Source organism: Arvicanthis niloticus, chromosome 8, assembly GCF_011762505.2.
Source record: "Arvicanthis niloticus isolate mArvNil1 chromosome 8, mArvNil1.pat.X, whole genome shotgun sequence".
NCBI lineage: Eukaryota > Metazoa > Chordata > Mammalia > Rodentia > Muridae > Arvicanthis > Arvicanthis niloticus.
Genome location: NC_047665.1, coordinates 1,870,011 through 1,892,805, shown reverse-complemented (window position 1 = coordinate 1,892,805; position 22,795 = coordinate 1,870,011). Strand labels below are relative to the sequence as shown.

The 22,795-nt window shown below is 43.3% G+C and overlaps 1 protein-coding gene and 1 long non-coding RNA gene across 19 annotated transcripts in view; one reads left to right on the top strand and one right to left on the bottom strand.

Annotated features, from left to right (window-relative positions):
- The window catches only part of Fancc (FA complementation group C), a 124,240-nt gene that overhangs the window by 12,851 nt on the left and 88,594 nt on the right, over positions 1-22,795 (bottom strand). For all 18 annotated transcript variants that reach the window (XM_076938863.1, XM_076938860.1, XM_034510996.2 and 15 more), the window contains 3 exons: positions 15,985-16,141; positions 8,045-8,097; positions 6,670-6,769 (listed from right to left, as the gene is read on the bottom strand). In XM_076938863.1, coding sequence (XP_076794978.1) covers positions 6,670-6,769; positions 8,045-8,097; positions 15,985-16,141 — 310 coding nt within the window. The remainder of the gene's footprint in view (positions 1-6,669; positions 6,770-8,044; positions 8,098-15,984; positions 16,142-22,795) is intronic.
- On the top strand, positions 3-9,154 carry LOC143443229 (uncharacterized). Its single transcript, XR_013112000.1, has 3 exons — positions 3-463; positions 7,421-7,611; positions 7,895-9,154. It is a non-coding gene; the product is annotated as an uncharacterized LOC143443229 (long non-coding RNA).

The window sequence follows — 22,795 nt, the reverse complement described above, 5'->3', positions numbered from 1 at the left end:
ACATGGAAATAGCATGAACACTGGGACTGGGAGGAAGTGAGGATGATATAGCCTCTGCCTGCCTGCCTGCCTGCCCCAGTAACCCACTGTACTAACACAGGCAAAGGTATCCTCATGTGACCCACTGTACTAACACAGACAGAGTGTATCCTCATGTCTCCTCAGACATTTTTATAAACATTCTTCCAGTTATCTCATAAATAGGCAAAACAAAACAAAACAAAAACCCCAAGAAAGAAATGACATCTTTAAGAGTCATTTTCTGAACCTAGGGAAATGACATTGTCTTCTTGCCATCTTTACTGAGGTTTCTCCTTGTAGGAGGAGCTAAGGTGGGAGGAGTAAAGAGAGGAAGAGGAGGAGTAGGGAGAGGAAGAGGAGAAGGAAGAGGAGCTAGGAGAGAGACAGAGAACAAGAGAGGGGGAAATGGAGGCTGATGTTCGCTTGTCTGTAGCAGTTAAAGGTACTTGGTATATCTGTTGGGTATTGGGTTATACCTCTGATTGTAAGGTCATCTGTTATTGATCATTAACAAATATATAAGCCTTTGATTAACCTTTAAGCATTAGAGTCGCAATTTTCTACAGGGCCTGCATGGTTGGCGGGACAGTCTGGGCAATGCCATCTCCCACACTGGCGTCTCGAGGGTGGCAGGGCTGGTGTTTCTGGCTGGCCCTTTCTAGCTGTGGCGCACACATAGCCTCTGGCCACGTGGTTGAGCTAGGCAGAGCCGCTGCAGCCTAGACAGTCGGCTTGACCTGCAGCTGCTTTTTAATAATTACTACAATATCTCCTCACAGAAGCCCAGCCACAAACATTAGCTTCTATGTCAGAGAAGGCTGTAAACACCTGGACTCAGGATCTCAGTGTGGCATTCATGAACATGAAAGTCTCTAGGAAGCAGCTCTTTTGGTAAGAACATGAAGCTGTACTTACTTACCAGCATTCCCCCAAGGCACACAGGATTTTTAAAAATAAAACAAAAACAAGACCAGGTAAAATCCACAGGGTATGAGTACGCATGCCATCTGTACACAGCTTGATAACCTTGAGTGAATCCACCTGACCAATACTCCATCATGACCCAGAACACTGCTGTCACCCTGAGGACTTCCATGTGACTCAAAGTCAACCCCTGAACCTTGAATCAATATTTTTATTCCCACAGGATAATCAATAATAGGATAGATCAATAATTATATCACTTATTCCCAATTTCATAGATATACACTGAATGTGCACACTTCTGCACCTGATCTTTGTGGTTTCGGGACTCTTCTGCGCTGCTCAGGAGGCGGGACTACACCAGGGTTTGCTCATATACCCTATATGAGTGCTGCCTCTCGTAGGTTATTAGAATTAAAGCTGCTGCTGACATTCATGTCTCCCTTTGTGGACAGGGCTTACTATATTCTAGAGGAAGTAAAATGGAAAAGGTGACTGAGACAACTTCTCAAGGCCACCAGGGTTCCATTCCCATCACCACAGGATGAGAATTACCCGCCAATACTGGGTATTCTGGAACTCACTGATTTTAGTTGATCCACTTGGTATGAAACATTATTTCGCACATGCTTGCTTCTAAGCTTGCTATGTGTGGCAGGTGATGCTGAGCTCTGTTCATGTGCTCAGTGCTAGTCAGGATGGCTTTCCACAGTGTGTATCCATTAAACACTGACTGTTGCTTTCTATGGAGCTATGAAACAAAGTCTTCTAGTATGAATGCTGCATTTCCTCCAAGGCACTGGGGCAACCTGCTCGTCTTCAAAGGCATTTATCACAAAATAGACACTACTTCTTAATGAAGTTCAATTTCTTTAAATATGGCGAATGTTTTTTGTTTTTATTTATGGCATTGTTTCTTTAAAAATGTTTGATTATCCAATGCTTTAAGTAAAAAAAAAAAAAAAAAAAAAAAAAAAAAGAGCCACGCAGTGGTGGCACACACCTTAGATCCTAGCACTTAGGAGGCAGAAGCAGGTGGATCTCTCTGAGTATGAGGCCAGCCTAGTCTACAAAGTGAGTTCTAGGACAGCCAAGGCTATATAGAGAAACCCCGACTCAAAAACCAAAATGAAAAACAAAAAGGAAAAGACAAAAGTTATGCTATTCCATCTTCTCCTAAGGGCTTTATACTTTGACCTTTCTATTGAAGCCTACAGTCCATCTCAAAACACTTGTGTGCTTTCTGAGGCAGTAACCAGCCCTCGCCCGGCCTACCCCAATGAGTTGTTTTTGCACACCCCTCACTATGCTGCTCTAGAGTCCCTGTCAAAGCTCCTATGCATGGGTCTGTACTTGGACTCTGTTCTGTGTGTCCTGCCAATCTCTCGCTGACTTAATTACTCTTAGTATGAGTCCCCTGGTTGCTTTCTGACTTTTGTAGGTCCTGTTTATGTCCAGCTAAGTCTGAGAATCAGCCTATGCATTTGCATTTGAGAAATCCTGCTGCAGGGGCCAGGGTCTTTTATTAAATGGGGGCTTGATTCCCAGCCCTACCGAGGGATCACTACTTGCCTGACAGGAACCAAGGAGCAGGAAGGCAGGCCAAGGGAGCAGACCTAAAGGCTCTTGCACATGGCTTCTCAGTGTTGTATTTGGGGCTGCTTTGGTTGCCCTCAGCTAACCAGCTTCCAGGTGTGACGTGTGGGACTGAACTTGTCCATTTCTTTCATCAGTTTTGCTTCATGCATTCCAAATCCATGCCTGTTATGACTGGCACGTCTCCTGATGACCTGACTTTCTGTCACTGTCTACAGCTGTCCTGGAGTCACTGCCTTCTCTAGCCCTGAGAAGCTGCAAATCCCTCCTGTGCAGCAGCATTCCACCCTTTCATTTCCAGCCTCTGTCTTTGCAATGGGGTGTCTGGAAGCAACACACTTGGTCTTGTCTCGGATCCAATCAGACAGACATGCCTCCTCTTCTGCTTCCTCTTCTTCCTCCTCCTCCTTTTCTTCTTCCTTCTTTTTCTTCTTCTTTTGATGTGAAAATCTTTATTGGATATTTTATTTACATTTCAGATGCCATCCCCTTTCCCCATTTCCCCTCCCTAGAAAACCTCTATCCTATCCCCGCTTCTCCTTTTTGCTTTTATACTATTTTTTTAATGTTAATCAAAGGCTTTATAAGTTTGGTAATGCTCAATAACAAGATGCCCATACAATCAGAAGTGTAACCCAATACCCAACCTAGATATATCAACTATCTTTGACTGGCGGAGACATGTGAACATCTGCCTCCATGTTCCCCCCACCCTCTCTCTTGTCACCTACCTCCTCTTCTCCTTTTCCTCCTCCTCTCCTTACTCCTCCTCTTCCTCTCCTTACTCCTCCCACCTTAGCTCCTCCTACACATCACCCTTCCTGTTAAAATAAAACTTTTCTCTTAAAATACAATTAGAGCATAACTATACCAATTTGGGTCAGTAAGGTACAAGATAAACCTAATACCCAGTGCATCATTTTGTTGACTAACCAGAACCTCTGTCATCCCTCCTAACTAAAACACTTAGTTCTGAACCTGGCTTTTTTTCCTTGGCTTTAGAATGAATGTCAGCTGAAAACCATCCACTCAAATCTTTTCTCTCAAAGTAAATAGCCAGGATTGGCTATGAGACTATAAGTCTTCAACCCCGTCAGAAATCCAGAATGACTGACTTAAATGAAATTATGGGAAGCACAAAGCATAGCTTCTAAAACTTAGCCAATTTATAGAGACCGCTGAACACCTGGACAGTTCCTATACTACAAAAGGTTGGAGCATCCGATCTTTAGACTTCTGGCCCAGGATCATCTGACAGACCTTAGTGATGCAGAATTATTAAGGGCTGATTACTCTGTCTTGGCAGATATAATCAGTTGACTATTCTGCAAGTGTGTCCTTTTCTGAACAGTGATTTGTCTATAGATAAAAAGAGGCAATTCTTGCCTAGTGGCTGTCACACCACAACTGGAATAACTCCAAAGATGCTCAATTTCTTCTTAGAATCTAAGACAGGAAGCTCTCAGAAGCAGACAGGTCTCTAATCAAAATGAACATTAATACAGAAATCATCAGAAGTCAATTCTGTGGACTTCTGATGTTTTGAAAACCAACTATCTATGTAAAGCAATCTGGACTGTCAGACCTGCCTTCTTATTCCATCCCTTTAGTATGTTGGGATTGGATCTGTCTTTTAACATGGTTTTCATTTGTCCCATCTGCTTCTTTCCTTCACTGGACTCTGTTACCTACCTCAGAAGTCCCAGGACCACCTGGAGTTGTGGTCCCTTACACTACTGTCCCCAGGGCCTGAGTGAGAAGTGAGCAGAGTTCCCATGCTGAGGCCCTCCTATTCCTGTCAGCTTTGTCAGACTCTTTAAAATATATTCTGCCCCATGTGAAAACTCCATCTGTAGGAGACTCAGCACAATCCACTGTCTGACTGTTCAGCTGCTGGAACCCATCCTGACCTGCAGCTGCCTGTACTCTAGCCACTGCACAGCTGAGAACATGAGCTCAAGTCCATGCCTACTGCTGAGCGGGGCACACTGGCAGTGCTGTCTCATGCTACCCACAGAGAAGTGTGGTGAGAAGAGAGAAGCAAGCATGATGACCCCTGATGATGGGACCTTAGTGGGTTAAGAGAGCAACATACTTTGTAATCAACATGGTGAGACTGAATTCTGCACCCCATAAACAGACACAAGGTAATTCTTGTTACCCCACAAATATTCATCACAACATGTTTATAACAGACAGCAAATAGCCCAAATGCCAGGAACCAGAAATGGTTATGTTGTGCTCCATCTGTGCAGTGGACTGCCACAAAGCCACCTCTCACCACAGCACCAGAAGCCTAACACCATCTTATAAAAGCACTGAGTAGAGAAGCTAGGCTCAGGGATCATGCGGCTGTCCTTCTGTGTGTCTCATAAAGGGCAGACACAACCCCAACCAAAACCATTTTGCTATTTTGGAGAAAGAGAAGGAGTAAGGAATACACAACTCAGCATGGGTTTACTGAGGCAAGGAGGCAGGCAGAAGAGGAGCACGGGAGTCAGCACCACCAGGGGCTCAAATATTATCTGAAGGTGCCTTCCCTGCCATGAATTTTGTTATCAATAAGTGAAGCAAAGGAGAGAGGGTCAGCACAGACTAATAAGCAGGACAGGATCATGACTGGTCATAAAGTGTTCACTTAAGTCAGGTTGAGTGAGCCAGTCACAGTTAAGTATGTGGGTTGTCAGGGGCAGCACCAGAAGATAAAATAAATCATCACATGTGGATGTGAAGGCTTTGCAAGGTCAGGAGACTGTTGTGCCCCTGTGTGGAGCTAAAGGCAGGTAAATCCCTATTTTGTCTCAAACCAGGGCCCAGTGTGTGTATCACTCTTACCCCTAGTGGGCAGCAGCACTATTTTACACTAAAGGCACTTGTTACTCCAGTACAAGCCCACAGTACCGAGAACAGCAGAGACTCAGGGCAAACCTGTAACACTCAAGTCAGCCTGAGGAAAAAACTTTCTCTTGTCCTCTGTCCCAACTTGTGCATCCTGGGAATCCAAGGGTGAGGTTTGCCAGAGGCTGTTTCCTCCCTGGGGGACCACATGTGTGTGAGGGAGGACAGCACACACTTACATATGTGCTCACAACAGTGAGTACCAGCCAGTGCCATTCAGCTGAGGTCTCCTCCCAAATGCCAGGCTATGCTCCATCTATTTAACTTCCCCAGGGAAAGAAGGATGGTAAGAATAAAACATACAGGTTTATGGTTGCCTTAGAAAGCAGAAACATCTTCTAAAACCTGAGATACCTCTATAGTCTTGAGCTGAGTAGGATTTCAGTGGGTTGAGAACCCTAGCTCTGTCCTTAGTCAAACTGCAGACAGCATCTCAGGTGACTGGGCCACAGTTTACCAGAAGGATGTCTAGAACCAGTGTTACTCTGAGTAGGCAAGCATCATATAAGCATTATTCCCATGGCCACTGGTCACAACAGCCAAGGCTGTAGTCAGAGAAGCTCCTCTTTCGTTGTTGTTTTGTTTTGTTTTGTTTTGCCCTCACAGTTGCTGTCCAACCTCTGCTGGTGGGAACCTAGAGTCCTTTAGTCTACTGGTAGCACCTAACCTTCACTCATTCTTCAAATGCCTCCCTTTTAGCCCCTCTCTCCTGGGGTTGTGATGGGAATAAAGACAGTGACCACTGAGAATGCCCAGCTTGCAGTTCCTATAGTACATCCTAGGTGCACTCCATTATGTCTCCTGTTGGCTACAAGGCCAACTGAAAACAGAAGGACAAACACAGAGGGCTAGGGGGAATTCTGCCCCTAGAGTAAGTTGGCCAATGTGAAGTCACATTCACGCACAGTAGTGGGCAGACGGTTCTAGGAACAGGGCATGGGGAAGAAAGACAAAATCTTAAGTTATTTTCAGTGAAAATGTTTCACCTCTGCAGGAGTGGTCCTTTGGAAGCTTTCTTTGTGAACAAGACTCCACCAACATTTCTGAAAACAAGGCTGGGAGTATAGCCAGTGTCAGAGCATGCGCCTAGCACGTGTGAGGCTGTGGGTGGTCTCCAACACCAAAAAAATACAGTTTCTCGGAATAAAGGTTCTTTCAGCTTGTTACCAAATGCCTGCAGCAGCCTCCTGCACTCTGAGGTGACTAAGCAGCATTCCCAGGAAGATGTACCTGCTCGTTTTCTTTTTTCAGAGCTTCTACCAAGCATGATGTGAAAACCTGAAGAGCAGCTAGTACTTCTGGGGCTCCATCAGTTTCCAGTAGCACAAACCTAAACAAAACACAGGGAGATGACAGCACCCTGCTGCTCCACACACAGCACAAGCCCATGCCACAGCTTGAACTTAGTTCGTCAGACTGCATCTCTTGAGGAGGCAGGAGGAAGCAGCCACCCTTACAGCCTCTCTCACATGGCCTTCCCATGGCACTCCAGTGTTCAAAGACCAGACAGTACTAGCAACAGGTGTTCTGCTTTCACCAGCGAGGACAGAGCTGTCTGGAGAGTGACACACTCAGTCAGAATCACCAGAGTGGGGCTGTGGAATTAGATGTCTTTGGTTTGGTTTCCAGGCCTTCTTATACAACTAACTTTTCTTCTTGTTTAAGGAAAAAAACCTCAAACTTGACTAGCATGAAACAAAAACACTAGCCTGTCTTCTTATATCTGTGGCCATTTAATTTAAGAGTTGGTATGTTTCAAGATCAACACAAGTGGTAAGATATTGGTTGTAAAAGTTCCTTTCCTATATAGGGGCGTGGTGCTGCTTACCTTTAATCCCAGCATTCAGGAAGCAGAGGCAGGTAGGTCTCTGAGTTTGAGGCCAGCCTGGTCTACACACTGAGCTCCAGGATAGCCAGGACTACATAGAGAAACCCTGTCTTGAAAACAAACAAACAATAACAACAAAAACTCCTTTCCTAGGTCTGGAGAAATGGCTCAGTGGTTAGGAGCCCTTGCTGCTTTTCCAGAGGACTCGAATTCAATTTCCAGCATCCATATCAGGCAGCTCACAACCTTCCATAACCAGCTCCTGGGTCCAACACCTCTGAACTTAGTCTATCTTTAGGACCCCACAGTTGCCAATTCTCATGACTTCGGAGCAGAGTCAACTGGTATGTTACACATTCCTTGTTACTGGTCCTCTAAAGGCAGCACAAGTTCCTAGGACCTGAGTCTTTAAAGTAAAAACACCATGCTGTTGAAATGTGGGGTTTACTTTCAGTGAGTTCTGTTCAGAATAGTTTTGTGTCTTTTGGCTTTCTTGAGGTCTGTGAAAAAGCCCAGCCAGCCCTCGTGTGGTGAAGGGCTGTACTGCTTTTTTTACTTGGAGCTGGGGTGAATGCTGCATGGATATTTCAGTACCCAACTGAATCCCACTTTTCTATCACCTTTTAGTATAAACAGGTTAAAGAATGCCACCTCGCTGCTGGGGCTGCCTTTTCAATGCAAAGCAACTTCTGAGTTCTCACCTCTAACTCCAAGAGCGCAAACCTCTACTCTCCCACACCGGCAGAGATCAACTACACCCAGAGTCAATGTATTTACCTGAACATTTCATCAACAATTCTGAAGATGGCAGGCTGGCAGGCTGCTTGAGGCTGTAAAAGGAAAAGACCATGAGACAGTGACATACCACAAGCATCTATCAATAACAACTTTGGATTATTAGGCAAACAAGAGATCTGGGGCTGCTTCAGAAAAGTTTCCTTTAAGTTAAGAAAAAAAAAAGAGAGAGAAAGCACCTGATACCTGGAAATATCCACACATAAAATGCCAGCCAGCAGTGGTTCTCTTTGGGCTTGGGCTGTGGGCAAACTTTATTTACTTATTTTGTACTCCTGTTATATCCCATATTTTCTGTAATAAGCCTGTGTGTAAGAATAAGTTTCATGAGCAGTTAAGAAGCACTCTATGACAACAGGCCACACACAGGGCCTCCTCGGGGCTTAGAGGTGCCTCAGCGGCACACTCCACCTGCTGATCTCTCCACCCCACCTCCATCCTCGACCCATAGCTGGTAATGAGCACCTAAGAAACAGGTGGCTACCACTATCCTGCACAGTCAGTAAGTGTACATTTAACAGTTAATGGAAAGTAAGCCATCTGACACCCAGTGATAGCTCCCTGGTCTATTCCTAGAATACCCTGTTGGTAGGGTTTAATGGTTTCAGTCCAAAGAAACTGGCTTCCTGGGGCCTAGGAAGAACCAGCTTACATATATTTTTAATCAGAGCTTAAAATGTGAGTTTATGATAGATTTTTAAAAGCCTATTTGCATTATAAGACATATTTCACAATGGCATCCAGAGATGAGTAGGCCAGGCTCTAACAAAGGGAATTTCCAAAGTCATTTTGTGTCTGCTATGACTAGCTTTGGGAAACACTTTTTATAGCCATCTCGGACCCTAGGCATCACTTTTCTGACTTTTCTGAACCACCCTGAAGAAAGTTGAGTGTTTCTTTGGCTTCCCACTTAGAGTTGATTCTGCCATGGCAGCTTAACTTGCAACATGGAGTATGTGCCATCTAGTGGCCATATCTGACCATTACAGGCTGCCACACAAAAGATGGGAGGCTGTCCTTTTCATCAAAGACATTTATGATTTGCAAGTTAATGCTTTCTCATTTTCAAATAAAGTAACCCATGACCTCTAACCCTTTGCTAATATACATCTTTATCCAAATGAAGTGAACCTAAAATTTTTATAAACTTGTTACCTACTTAAGAAATTAATAACAGAAGAAGGGCAGGTTATTCTGTGGCTTTGATCTCAAAAAGTCATTTAATCTGCCTGCTTCTCAGCCTCACAGTAAATACTAACAGTTGTTTGGGCACTTGGACACAGGCCCAGAAAACACTGAAAGAGTTTCTATGTGTTCATAATGGAAAAATCCAAACAGAAAAAAAAAAAAACCAAATTGGATGTCTTAAAGAAATACAACTCAGCTAAGTTTACCAAGACAATTCTGTTTTATGTACCTCCTAAAACAAAGTCTGAAGACCCCCAGCATAGCCACACACCCACAGGCACAGACACAGAGCTGAATGTGCACTGAAGGAAAATAAGATCAGAACTTGATGCAGGGAAGGAAAACCATTTCCTTTTATTCCAAATGGCTTAACTACCCCACCCTAGACACTGAAGATTTGAAAGCGTGGTCTGATAACATGGATTTCTAAACAGTAAAGAAGAGAAGACATAAGAAGTAACTGTGGCTACCAAAACCACAAAAGGATGCAAGGAAGGGTGTTCTGACCTTGTTTGTTAAAAAGAGAACTGTATGGGCTTTGCTTTAATGCAGTGGTTTCCTTCTGAACAACTCAGCTGGTGATTCCAACCCAAACAAGCCATGGAATCCACCCACTCTCCATGTAGCTAGGCTGGATCTATATGCTGATGCCTTTCTTTGTTAAGGACTTCAGATTAGTGGTTTCTCCCATGTCCACAAACTACTTTAGATTCTAAAACAGAAAGAGACAAGCAGGCAAGGCACCTGCTGAAGTAGCCATGACAAGGGTTAATGTTTAACCTGTCCTCACCACTTGTAAGAACCTCTTTCTCCTCTCTAGTCTTTACTGGAGTTTTCTCTGGACATAATTTCAGTGTCAATAAGTTGTTTCATAAAGACCAAAGTATTTGCAAGTCTCTATGACACAGTTAAGCTGATTTTCTCATCAGAATTAAAGCTTTACTGCATGGTTCTCTGGAAGCCAAATCCCACCTCTTCAGAATCCTTGTGAGGAGGAGGAGGCAAATGTTTAAGCCCTCTAAAGTGTTTTACTGGTAAGGTGGGACATCATAGGTAATACTGCATCCCAGGGCTCTACAGCCCTGCTCTAAAACACACGATCTGTGCAATTATCTTTCCTACAAAAATGGAGGGGGGGGGCGTGAGAGCTGTCTCAGGTTCCATCTGCCCATCTGCTTCTCTCCATCCCACCAAAATCTGTTCCTTCTCAAGCTCTCCTCCATCTGGCCTAACAGTCTTCATGTAAAGATTGCTTCATACCAGGGAAACCATGTCACTAAGAGATACCAGGAACACTTCTATCCCCCTTCTTGCCACCTGACTTGCAATAATAAGCCTTGGATGATGGTGGTGGTGGTGGTGGTGGTGGTGGTGGTGGTGGTGATGATGATGACGACAACGACCTGTGGCCTCCTGTGGCCTCCTTACCTTCTTACCAGAATGTTCTGTCAAGTACACATCCTCGTCATCAAGACACTTTCCTCTAGGTTCCCCTCTGCCCAGGATGGACTATTTGCATCCCTCAACAAAACTCAGAAAGATGAGTCAACACGGACAGTACAGAGTATGGAGAAGAGAGGCGAGGAGTGGTGGAGGCTGCTTCCCGCTCTGCACCACAGGCTGTGTGAGCACAGCTGACTCTCTAGCTCACCCATGAAGCTTTCTAACCTGCTACTTTCATCCCAGGGGATCAGAGATCATTATAAACCACCTGCCACTCCAAAGAGGCTGAGAACACACAGCACATTTCTCAGGAAGATGACACACTTTTTCTATAAATTGTTTTCAGATTCTTTCTCTCTCTCTCTCTCTCTCTCTCTCTCTCTCTCTCTCTCTCTCTCTCTCTCTCTGTTGGGGGGGCAGAGAGATGGGGAGAGAACTAGAAAAGGCATTCATAACGTGATTATTAGAGAAAAGTGAATTCCTCTCATAAAAAGACAATAGAGGGTCAGGAAGAATAAAGCCCACAAACACATCTTACAGGTCACAGAACCAAGAAGGAAACAACAGGTACTCGAGTGGCAGCTCAAGTTCAGGACAGATTCCCTTTCTTGGCTCATTTTAATGTTGTTTGATGTTTACCCAGAAAATGGTAATTTGAGAAAATCAGCTGAGAAGTTTTCCCTCCAGTTTGCCCACCAGAGCATCCGCCCATCCTCCATGAAGCCAGCTCACCCTGCTTTTCTGACAAGAGACACCCCTCTTTGTACACAGATATGAGTTAAAAGTTATAGTCACCACAGAGACGCAAAAAAATGCAAATCCAAACAAAACCAAAGAACTGCCTTTTCCAAAGGAAGAATCCCATAGGCTTCAACCATAAATTCCTTTGAGTTAAAAAAAATGATTTGGCTTAAAAAGAAAGTCTACTTATGTAAAAATCCTTCACATCTATTATGTGAAGACATTTTTATAAATACATACTTTCATTATGGCATTTTCTTTTCTATTTTTAAAATGTTAAACATAAAACTAAACAACCCTTTCACATTTTAGAATCTATTTTGTTTTAAAAGATTCAGGTTTCTTACAACAAATTTGAGCTTTCTTTTTAATCTTTACCAGATGTTGTTTATACTATAAGCAATTTTTTTCAGTGCCCCATAATGTAATTATTGTTTAATTAGTGATAAATCTGTCATTCTTGGGCTTAAAACCTTAACAAGTACCAAATGTCCTCTGATGCTGTGTCTACATGAGGTCTCAGTGTCAGGCAGACGTGGGGGGTACACTACAGGAGCCCCAGCTCCGCACTCTGGACAAATCCCTCCAGCTCTAGTCCTTGTGTGCCTATGCTTGATGCCACACTATTCTTGCGTCCCACTGCTGTTCAACCTGGCCTCTGAACAGGAGGAACTGCCATGTTCCACTATTTCTTGTGGTCTGTTTGTGATCTTTTTCCCATTCATCTCCTAGTAGCTACAAAGCCTGCAACCCCATGAGTGAAGATCACCCAGTGCCCTAGGCTTTTTGTTGGAGATAATGCTGGGGCATCTGGTGCCCTCCTGAGGTCAACATTGGAAAGTGCAGTTGAGACAAAAGCCCCACCACACTTGTCTAGTTTCGCCAAGGCTGAGCTATCCACTCCAGCTCTGGTTTAACTGCATGTATCACACTAGAGCTCAGGCAAGAAGTACACTAATGAAAATGCAGGGAAAGAAAATGCTAGCACACTAGAAAAACAAAACCAACAATGTTGAGGACAGGAGTTAATTCTTTGGTTGTATTTTAGCAATGGGGTTTTTCAGGGAAGTTTCTCCTTGTGAAGATACAGTGACTGCCCTCTTAAGAATGAGAACAGATACTTCCTGCCATCAGGAGGAACACACTGAGGTGTCTGAACCTTGAATAGACAAACTTTTTACTGAGCTACCAACTCTTCCAGGTAAGATAACAGTCTCTGACTTAAGAACAAAGTAAAACAAAAGTCCTATCCTGCCTCCCGCCTCCCACGCAACTACTCTTTGGGGTAGCTAGCTCTCCAAGGCCGGCTGTGGTGGCTGCCAGCAGGCGGGTCAGCCCATGAAGGAGTGCAAAGGAGGGCATGGGAACCAGGGTGCCCCTGGCTCTGGCACGTAGCACAGTGTAGCAGCCAAGCACAGGCCACCCCACCACCCAGCTGGCCCTTTTCACTCAAACAGGGAACCCAAACAATAGCTTTCTGGGCTCCAAACACAGAACTATAACAGGAAAACAGCCTCCTTGATACAAGCTCAGCCTGTGCACAGAGCACAGTGCCAAAAGGAACGCATAATTAGCAAGTGGCTTTCAATACTTCTCCTGACGTCAATTTTTAAGGTCAGGTCTGAGGTTAGGGATTATGGTCTCCTGGTGACTGCTCTGTCAAAGAAACACAAGGCCATCTGTTTTTGAAACTTTTAGTCTGCACAGTAAATGACAAACTGGGGTTAATACCCTCATCTATTTGGGGCCACCAACTGTGACAGGCAGCCATGATACTGGGGACAATCTAGGGTAGAGAAGCCAACAGTTGAACCTTACACACAAACAGGTTTGGGAATGTATTTTTATTTCACAGGTCTCACACATGTGCCTGCACACATACCTTGTTTGGAATGAAAGTGACTTCTGACTAGTCTCTTATCACACACTCACTGTCTTAACGGAAAGTGCCAGACCTCTGACGTCTCTAAAAGGCAGAAGGACATTCGGGGAGATCATTACACTTTGTATAACTCTTTTATCTTTTGTTTTTGCTACATTTGGGTAACTATAGAATTTCCAGAACTCATTCTGGATAGTCCCAAGAGATGAGAATATAATTAACAGTGCTCCACACAAAACACAAGTTATGTAGACCATCACAGTTTAATTACTGACAGAATCCAGCACTAATGCAATTGGCATCAGGTTTCCTAGTCAGCGAAGTGCAACAGTCCAGCTGAGTCTTAAAGATCTGATACTGCGCACGGCCCTGTCAGTGCTGGAAGATGCTGCACTGTGATAAATGAATCAGATGATGCAATTAGGAAGCAGGCTCTTCAGGTTACCCCTATAATCACCCAGCAAGGTCATGGTTTATTCTACCCTGCTGGGCTCAGAATGGTAGAGGAGAACTGCCTAAGCCAATCAGGGGCATCCAGCTTGTTGTCTGTATTGTAATTACCTCCATGAACCTCACGGCATAGAGAGGTCACATCCTGGCAATGCCACAATAAATTAAGCCAAACAACACCCCCTTAAGTCCCTCCCTTGACTATAATAAAAGCTCTGAAGCTCCACACATGGTCCTGATAAACTGCTTCTAAGCTTCGTGAGGAGGAAGGTGACAGCCAACTACCAACTCAGACTGCGGCTCCCATAATGCAATGACTGAGGGAGGAGCACCTTCCTGTGTTCTCTGAAGGAGGGCTCAGGCTGAAGGCTTCAGCTAACAGATTCAGACAAGCATCAGAAAAGAACCAGTAACACCAAGAAACAGTCAGACAGTCCATGGGACTGGGAAGCTTTCCACTGAGGGGAGATGAAAAGGACAAGCAGCCTGGAAGGAAAGAACCCAGTGTCTTCATTTGGCACTGAAAACAAAACAGGGGATAACATTTGAAATGTAAAGAAAATATCCAATAAAAAATAAGAAAACAAAAAACATCACATTAAGTTCTACTTTTAATAAGACCTACTTGACTGCTCTGACTGTAACCATGCTGAGACAGTGACAACTGTGTATGCATATGCAAATGAGGGGTGGTATCCTGGACATTTCACTCCAAAACCTGACACTGAGATAAAGCACTTTCTTGAAGAGGAAATACTGGTGCCTGTAGATTGCATTTGAGACACAATTTACTAGACTCTGCCCTACAAGCATGCACACTAAACAGGTACCAGTGGCTAGAGGCCTGCCTGAGTGAATAAACCCTTTAAAACACTGAGGACGTCACCCAAATCTAGACCTGTTACTTCAGGGAGCTGGCCTCCTGGAGCAGGGGTGGGCAGTTTCCTCTGGACACCGGCTGGTTTCTTACTAGCACTCTGTGCACAGTAAATATCTTTCATATTTTTGATGCAGCTTTGCTGCCCACGCTGCTTTTAATTGCATTGTATTTATGGGGGAATACATATTATAGCCTGTGTGGAGGTTGAAGGTCAACTTGTTGGTCCTGGGGATTGAACTCATGTTGTCAGGTGTGCACCTTTACCCACTGAGTCATCTTACCCACACAAGCAGACTGGTTTTAGACTAGGCTCAATTGATCCTCCCATTTTTGCCTTCCAAGGATCTGGAACAACAAGTCAGTGCACCACTCTGCTCAGTTCACTGCTTTACACACACAGGCACACACCAGCACACACATACACATACACTCACATACTTCTTCTTATTCTTCTTTTGTGTATCTTACAAGAAACCAGTTTACTTGAAAGCTACTCTTGTCTCCATTAGCCTGTCACTGGATTAAATGATAACAGGTTCTGCCCTCACCGGGGAAAACAAGACTCAAGGTGAAACTGTCACCAGGTATTGGGTAACGGGTCATATTGGCAGATGTGAAGTTTAATTTTAAGGCAGACACTCTGACCTGCCGGGCCCTGACCACTGCCTGGAAGCCTAGCCACTGGTGCGAAGACTCTTGAAGGACTCTTAGGCTCTTGAAAGAAATGAGGGCCTCTGTGTGCAGGAGCTTCACCCAAAAGAAAAGTTAGACAAGTCTTCACTGGTTTTGTTGCCTTAAGCACTTTTCTGAGCTCTTGTTTCTGTTGAATTCTTTCTCCTTATGAAGAGCTATAAGTTCGCTTTCTAAGTTTGTATTAACAGGTTTCTTCTCTCCTTTGTCTGCAAGATCCCAGTTTTAAGCATCTGTTCCTCATGTTGAAATGAAAAACAGTATTTTTTTAAAAGCCTATTCTGCATCCCTAGCCTCTACCCCTGGGAACTGCATTCTCTCTATATGCCATAGGTGAGGACATGGGCCTGTTTCCTCCTGTGAAATGGGGCAGTGTGGTGGAGCAGGGCAAATGCAGGAAAGCATACGATAGGTCTCCTTAGCAGTGGGAGGGGGGTTCATACCAACAAACACACACAGATGGAGTTAGGGAACTTCTGATCATAGAAAAGTCCTTGGACATTAGATACTTCTAACAAAACAAAAATGTTAAGTTTAAAGCTCCTGGATCTGTTCACACATTTTACTTCTGTCACACTTTATAACTTAAGACGTTATTCTCAGCAATTCCTTTAAGAATTTTTCTTGTCACCAAAGCCCAGCACATACCAGTAATGACTCTTTTATACAGCACTCCATCTTTCTCAGGGAATTTCTCTTGCTGGAGAACAGCTTTTCAAAAAGATGCAGTGTTGCTTTTTCAAGACTGGGGAGATGCCGAAACCAAAGGCTGACCACAGAGGACATGGGCAGAACAATTTTTTTCCTTTGAGCAAGAAATAAGCAGAAGGTTAAACAAAAATAGTCCTGCAAAAAAAATAAGCCATGTTCAAATGAAAATTATTAATCAAGTGTGTGAGGTTTCTTACCACAGTCTTGACAGCAATCAATATTTATGCACCTATTTGCAGATACTATGATAATCACCCACCTGAGAACTTACAAGAATGCTCAGAAGATGGAGGTTCCTTCCAAACATATAAGCATATACATAATGAAGAAAAGGAAAGAGGAAAAATGAGTTGGACAAAAGCCGTGTAATGTCCACGGAATATGGTCATGAAGTTAAAAACATGTTACGTCTAAGACAGTTGAAGTAATAACGTTCTAAGACCTACCCTGAATCCACAGCACTAAAGACCTGACCCTCAGAGTTTCCATTTGCCGTGTTTAGACAGAAGCAGATAGAAGGAAGTGATGAGTAACTCCTGCGATGCAGAGCAGGACCACCTTGTGAATCCTCAATAACTATAAATGCAAATCTCCATGGGAGTTGGCCTAGCTGGTGCATCATGGACCTCATGCTAGAGCCCAACCATGTCATGTAGCTTTGTTTCTGCCTTCTGTCTTTTGTGTGTAGTGGAAGTGTGTGTGACAATGTGGTATACATGCATTGTGTATTTCTGTGCACAAGTGTATGCAGCAGCCACAGGATGGCGTGAGATCTTTTCCTCTGTCACTCTCTACCTTTACGCCTCTGAGGCAGGGTCTCTTCCTGAAACTGCAGTGCATGGTTGTTTGTTCTCTCTTTGGGCTATGCTGGCAGCTAGCACAGCAATTATCCTGTCTCCATGCACTCCTCTCTCTCTCTCTCTCTCTCTCTCTCTCTCTCTCTCTCTCTCTCTCTCTCTCTCACACACACACACACACACACACACACACACACTGCTGGGGTTACAGGCGTGTGGGAGAGCACTCCCAGCTTGTAACTTGGGTAAGGGCACTGCCTGGGTAGGGGGACTGCTCAGCATGTCACTGGCACCCAAGCCTCCTCAATCTTAGTGGAAAGGTATACCCTAACTTGTGTGGGGCAAGCACACTGTCATAAATAGGAACCCCTCTGACTTTCAAGTGTTGTATTCTAACTTATTAGTCATACAGTTGCCACATGTCACAGTCACCTTATGTGATCTGCTGATGTGAGTATTCTATGCTCCCGGAACTAACTGTACTCAAACACTTCTCTCATCAATTGTATAGATGTTTTCCCACACCAATCACCTCTGTGTCTCTTTGGATACCATACTAATATCTACTGCTTCAATCTGTCTCTGAGGCCAACTACCCATGGTTAGTGAACCCATCAGTAAAAGACTCATCCACAAAGTCTTTTTCTGAGTCTTCTGAGTATGAGTCTTCTGGTTAAAACAGCTTCCCATGATCCTCTCTTCAGGTGTGACAATTTGTAAAGCAGCTCAGAATTCACAACAATCTGTTCATTATAAAAGAAACAACCAGGAATGACCAAACAGAAAAGGCCTATAAGACACAGTGGGGGATGGTCCTGGCGTTTCTAAGCCCTCTCCAGGTACACCATTCTCCCATCATCTTTGTATTCATCACCTGGATGTTCATCAAGCCCTGTGGTTTAGCTGATGCATCACTGGCCACTGGAAATTGAACCCAATTCTGGTGGTCATAAGTCTGGTTGTTCTGGAGCTAGCACCAGAACATGAAGCTCTCTGGGTGCAACAAGACTCACGCCTTATCCTAAACTTACATATAGCTGAAAAGGGCCTATCATACCGAAGATATCCATTACCTCTATCACTCAGGAAATCCGAGAAGTTTTAGAAGCTTGGACAAAGACTACACATATATTTCTTACTCTGTCATAACCTTGAAGTCGTGCATTCATTTCCTCTTTTATCTGCTTCAAGCACTGGGAAAGAAACCTCTGCACATCATCATCAGACTCTCCAGTGTTTTTGAAACACTGGATTTGGGTTTAGTTCAGAGGATATGACATCTTCAGTTTCTAACACTCCATAGATTAATCAAAGAACCTCAGCAGCCCTCCCACCTCTGAAAGATTTCAGGCAATTTCCAGCTTGCAGATGCTGGGAAAGAACTCCCAAGGATGAATTTTTTAAAGAGTTAGGTCCTACATTTAGGTCAAGAAATTAAAAGGTTCCTCTAGGTTATCTAAACCATGAAGGGGAACCACCAAGAGTTGTTTAGAGGAAACAGACAGCCCATTTCTGGAAATGAGTGATTGTATTTGGAAACCAAAGCCAAAGACACCCAGCCAATTATAAAACACAGGAATCCCACTGTGTGCTGTGGTAAGCAGTCAAGAAGCTGAACACAGGGCAAGGATACTTTGGTCAAAAAAAGCTGGGGTTTCTAGAAGGCCACACAACCCATGTGGGAAACTGTTCAAGCTGGGAGGGGTGCAGGGCGTGAAGCCACAATCTGCCTGGCTTACTGAGTCAGCCTTCTTTGTGGACATGTGGCGGATGGGCTCTCCACAGGAAAGCATCCATGGAAAGGTGCCAGCCGATGAGACTGCTGGGTTAACTTGCTTGTCTGAAGCTGCTGGAATTGGACATGCTGAGGACCACCCAGCATTTCTGGACAGTCTGTTCCTTGTGGATTAGAAGACATAACTTTCCAAACCAAATAAACTTTATTAGTTGCTAAGGTAGAATGCTCTAGTATAAGAGAAATGAGAACAAGGGTGGGAGGGTGGGCAGACTCTGGCTCTTGGACACCTCAGCTCCTGGTTGGTAATTTCTGAAACTGCTGTTGGGGTTTACAAAAGATGCCAAAGGCATTCTGCTTTAATCTGACTGTTGTCCAAAAAGAAAGGCTGGGCACAGAGACACCTCTGCCAGTGGATTCATACAGAGATGGAGCTTCCCCTGTGCTGTGGAATATGAAAGGTGGGAGTTGGTGGGAAACCTATTAGAAACCCAAGTGACTAAACCGCAGATGACCATTAATTACTCAACATTCATGAATAACATGGCAGATTTCTCAAAAAAAAAAAAAAAAAAAATCAGACATACTGAGTATACTGTGACAAAAGGATTGAAGAACATAAAAAATGACTTCCTAATTTTTCATGGTCATTTATGGATGTTTTCCGTCTGTGTATGGTGTGTCATGTGTGTGTGAAGATGCCATCAGTGGCCAGAAGAGGACACCAGATCTCCTGGACTTGGCTAGAGTTATACAGTAGTGAGTTTCCCAACATGGATGCTGGGAACTAAACTTAGGTTCTCTTCAGGAGTACTTGTGTGCTCTTCGCCCTTAGCCATCTTACCAGTTCCTGACCTCAGATTTTAACCATGAAAATTATGCTTCAGTGTTTCACTTTGTTTATTTGTTTGTTTTTTTTTTTTTTCCAGACAGGGTCTGGTATAGCCCCAGTTGGACTTGATTTCTGGCAATCCTCCTGTCTTAGTCTCCTCAGCGCTGAGATACAAGTGTGAGCTACCACATATAGTTCTTGTTTTGACCCTTTAAAAAAAAAATTAAACAACTTAGCCTTCTCTGGATGATCTGCTTTCATAGAAAATGAAACATTTATTGTTTATAAATGCTAAGAGTTATATATGGAAAATGGAAATACTCTACCAGGAACTCTCTCCTCTTTTGAACTTTTTCATTTCCCAAATGCTGATACAACAGGACACCTAGAATGAAGGAAAACACCCACAGGTGATAGCCAAGATTTCAAAACAAAGCAATGGCTACTGAGTTAAGAGAAGTGTGAAGTGTTGTACATGGGACAGCACAGCAAATGTTGTTGGACCAGAGTGAGGCTGAACAGACAGAAAAACAGGTGAGCTCATGTGACATGCAAATATTGTAGCCCACACACTTCACACTTGCTGGGGTCTTCCCCCAGATAACATGACATATCTTTACAGAGATCAAATCACTTTTAGAGCTTATATGGAAGATAAAACAAGCAGCACACACACGCACACAGATACACACATGTACACACACACACACACACACACACACACAAACACGCATACACCACAATTAAACAAAGAAATAGAAATGAGAAGAAGCCAGCCTTATTTTATTATACACATCAGACTCTACTACTAAAAACTGTTACCAGGGCATGAATACCTAGTAAGTCAGAATAGAAAGTAGCAAGGCAGGCCCATCTGCATTTAGAAACTGAGCATAGGCTGAGGGAACTCCTAGGCAGGAGGAGGCTGGCATACTTTACCACACCAGAGATGGCCAAATGCTCTGCAACCTGAAACTGGAGCAAGACAACCTACCATTTTAACAAAGACTTTGCAAAACCAACCTACAGACCAAAAAATAAAATAAAATAAAATAAAATAAAATAAAATAAAATAAAATAAAAGTAAAGGAACTTATGAACCAAACACAATAGTGGGCTTTGAACTCTGATTCTAACAAACTAAAAGAAAAATTACAAAGCAAGGGGAACTTAAGTCCTGATTAAATAAGACAATTATAACAAACTAATAACAATTTTATATGCACCAGTGGCATTATGTCTTTTAAATGTTTTACATTCATTTATGTATCATTTAAGTATTTATTGTGTATGGGCATGGGAAACACCACAGAAGACCTGTGGCGGTCAGAGGGCAATTTGCAGGAGTTGATTCTGTCTTTCCTTCTGTGAACCTGGGTCACCAGACTTGGCTGAAAGTACCCTTAACCTCTAGGCCATCCTGCTGGTCCTACAGGTCTGTTTTGAAAAAAGAAAAAAAAAAAAAGCTTACATGTTTAACAACTCCCAGTTTCTATCTAACAACATTTAAATAACAGAGAAGTGAGGGAACTATATTAATAAAATACTTTGAAAGCATAGTGCTCTTAACAAATAAAGGAACATACCTAGTATATATTTTAAAATCACATCAATGTTCTTCATGCATTTTATGTTACACGTTTACATGCATATACATATGCATACATGGCACTGCACCCATAGTATGTACACTGAAAAAAAAAATCACATGAACTCTGCACTTTGAATTTTTAGCATGAAAATATTATTTTCAAAGACTGAGTAGACTCTAGAGATTTCTATAAGAAAGAAACACTAATCCAAACCCTGTAGAGAAATCACTCTCAGCAAGAGATCAGCGTGAAGTCCAGGGCTTTTCAGAGACTCACTTCAAGTTTTTTCTTCTACTATGCTCATGCCATCTCTGGATAGACATGGTATAAATCTTGTAATCCCACTAGTATAAAAAAAGTCAGTTTGCTGTTTTCCTTTGTGCCTACATGGAAATGTAATAAAAGGAAGTACATATTCCTTTTGTTTGTTTGCAATAATGTGTTTCTAAACTTTTGAAGGAGGCTGGAGAGATGGGTCAGTGGCTAAGAGCACATGTGTTGCTCTTGCAAAGGACTCTGGTTTGATTCCCAGCACCCACATGGTGGGTAACACCATCTGCAACCCCAGTTCCAGGTGATCCAACATGGCACACACATGGTACACATACATGCATGCTGGCAAAACATTATTCATAACTTAAAAATAAATTTAAAAAATTAAACTTTGATAAGTTTTCTAAACTTGTATCTGAATTTAGATAATTATATATTTATATAAAATGACTTATCAAGGTGCAGTATATATTTTAGTTACATATTTTAATGTATAACTTATTTTATAATTTACCAATATTTCATACAAAATAAAATATATATTTGAGAACAGATGGCTGACTTTTAAAGGTGAGATTAAAAGACCTGCACTCTCATCCCGTAGCTGTTCTGTCAGAAGATGAAGCAACAGATCAGAGCACTGACTCATGAGCCACAGGCATCTCCAAGGGCATGTGTGCAGACACAATGAGAGCAGGACTGAGACAGTGTCTTCTCGGCTTTAGAGCAGTTAGCATTCACTGTCTGTGTCTCCTGCTGCACCATGCTTACGTGCTGTTACTGTGCCTGTTCACGGTAGCATCAGAGACCTCCGATGACGGTCAGTGGCCTCTAATGGTCATTGAGGGTTGGAGTAAAAATGAATTCGATGATCTTAAAGATGCTGCAGCTCATCCGTGACTCCCTAAGTGTGACCCTCCAGACCTGGATGGACTTGGTGCACCATGGTCCATCTGCTGGCAGTGTTAGCCACGGACCAAAGGCCTTTGCTACAGACAATAAAAGTGCTGAGTAACTATTCAGACTCTCATGGATTTTCCTGAACCATTGTGCTAACAGTGCAAAAGCAACTGCAGGCAAACTGTAGGTGGGTGATCAGGGACACAGACAGTCACTGCACCCTCACCCTTGCCTGTGCCTTCACAGGAAAAGCTGGCATAGTCAGCAAGAGCACAGCATGAGCCTGTACAAATACACATTTGTTAACTGTCACTCTTGAAAAGAGGTTTAGAAATTCTTCCTGGTAGAGAAAAACACACGAGACACTTTGCCCATGCCCAGCCTATGCTGGCTGCATAGAGGCACTCCCATGCTAGTGTGAGTGCTTGCCTCATGTGACAGTTCCATGAACAGTGACTTGAAAGAATGACAATCTGCCAATAGTGGTTATTCATGTGAGTATACAGCACACATTTTCTCAACAACTAGCTATGTGACTAAGTCAACTTATAGAAAAAAACAGGATAGAATCTGTGACCCATGATAGGATGAAGGGATTTTGTTCATTTTATTTAAGACC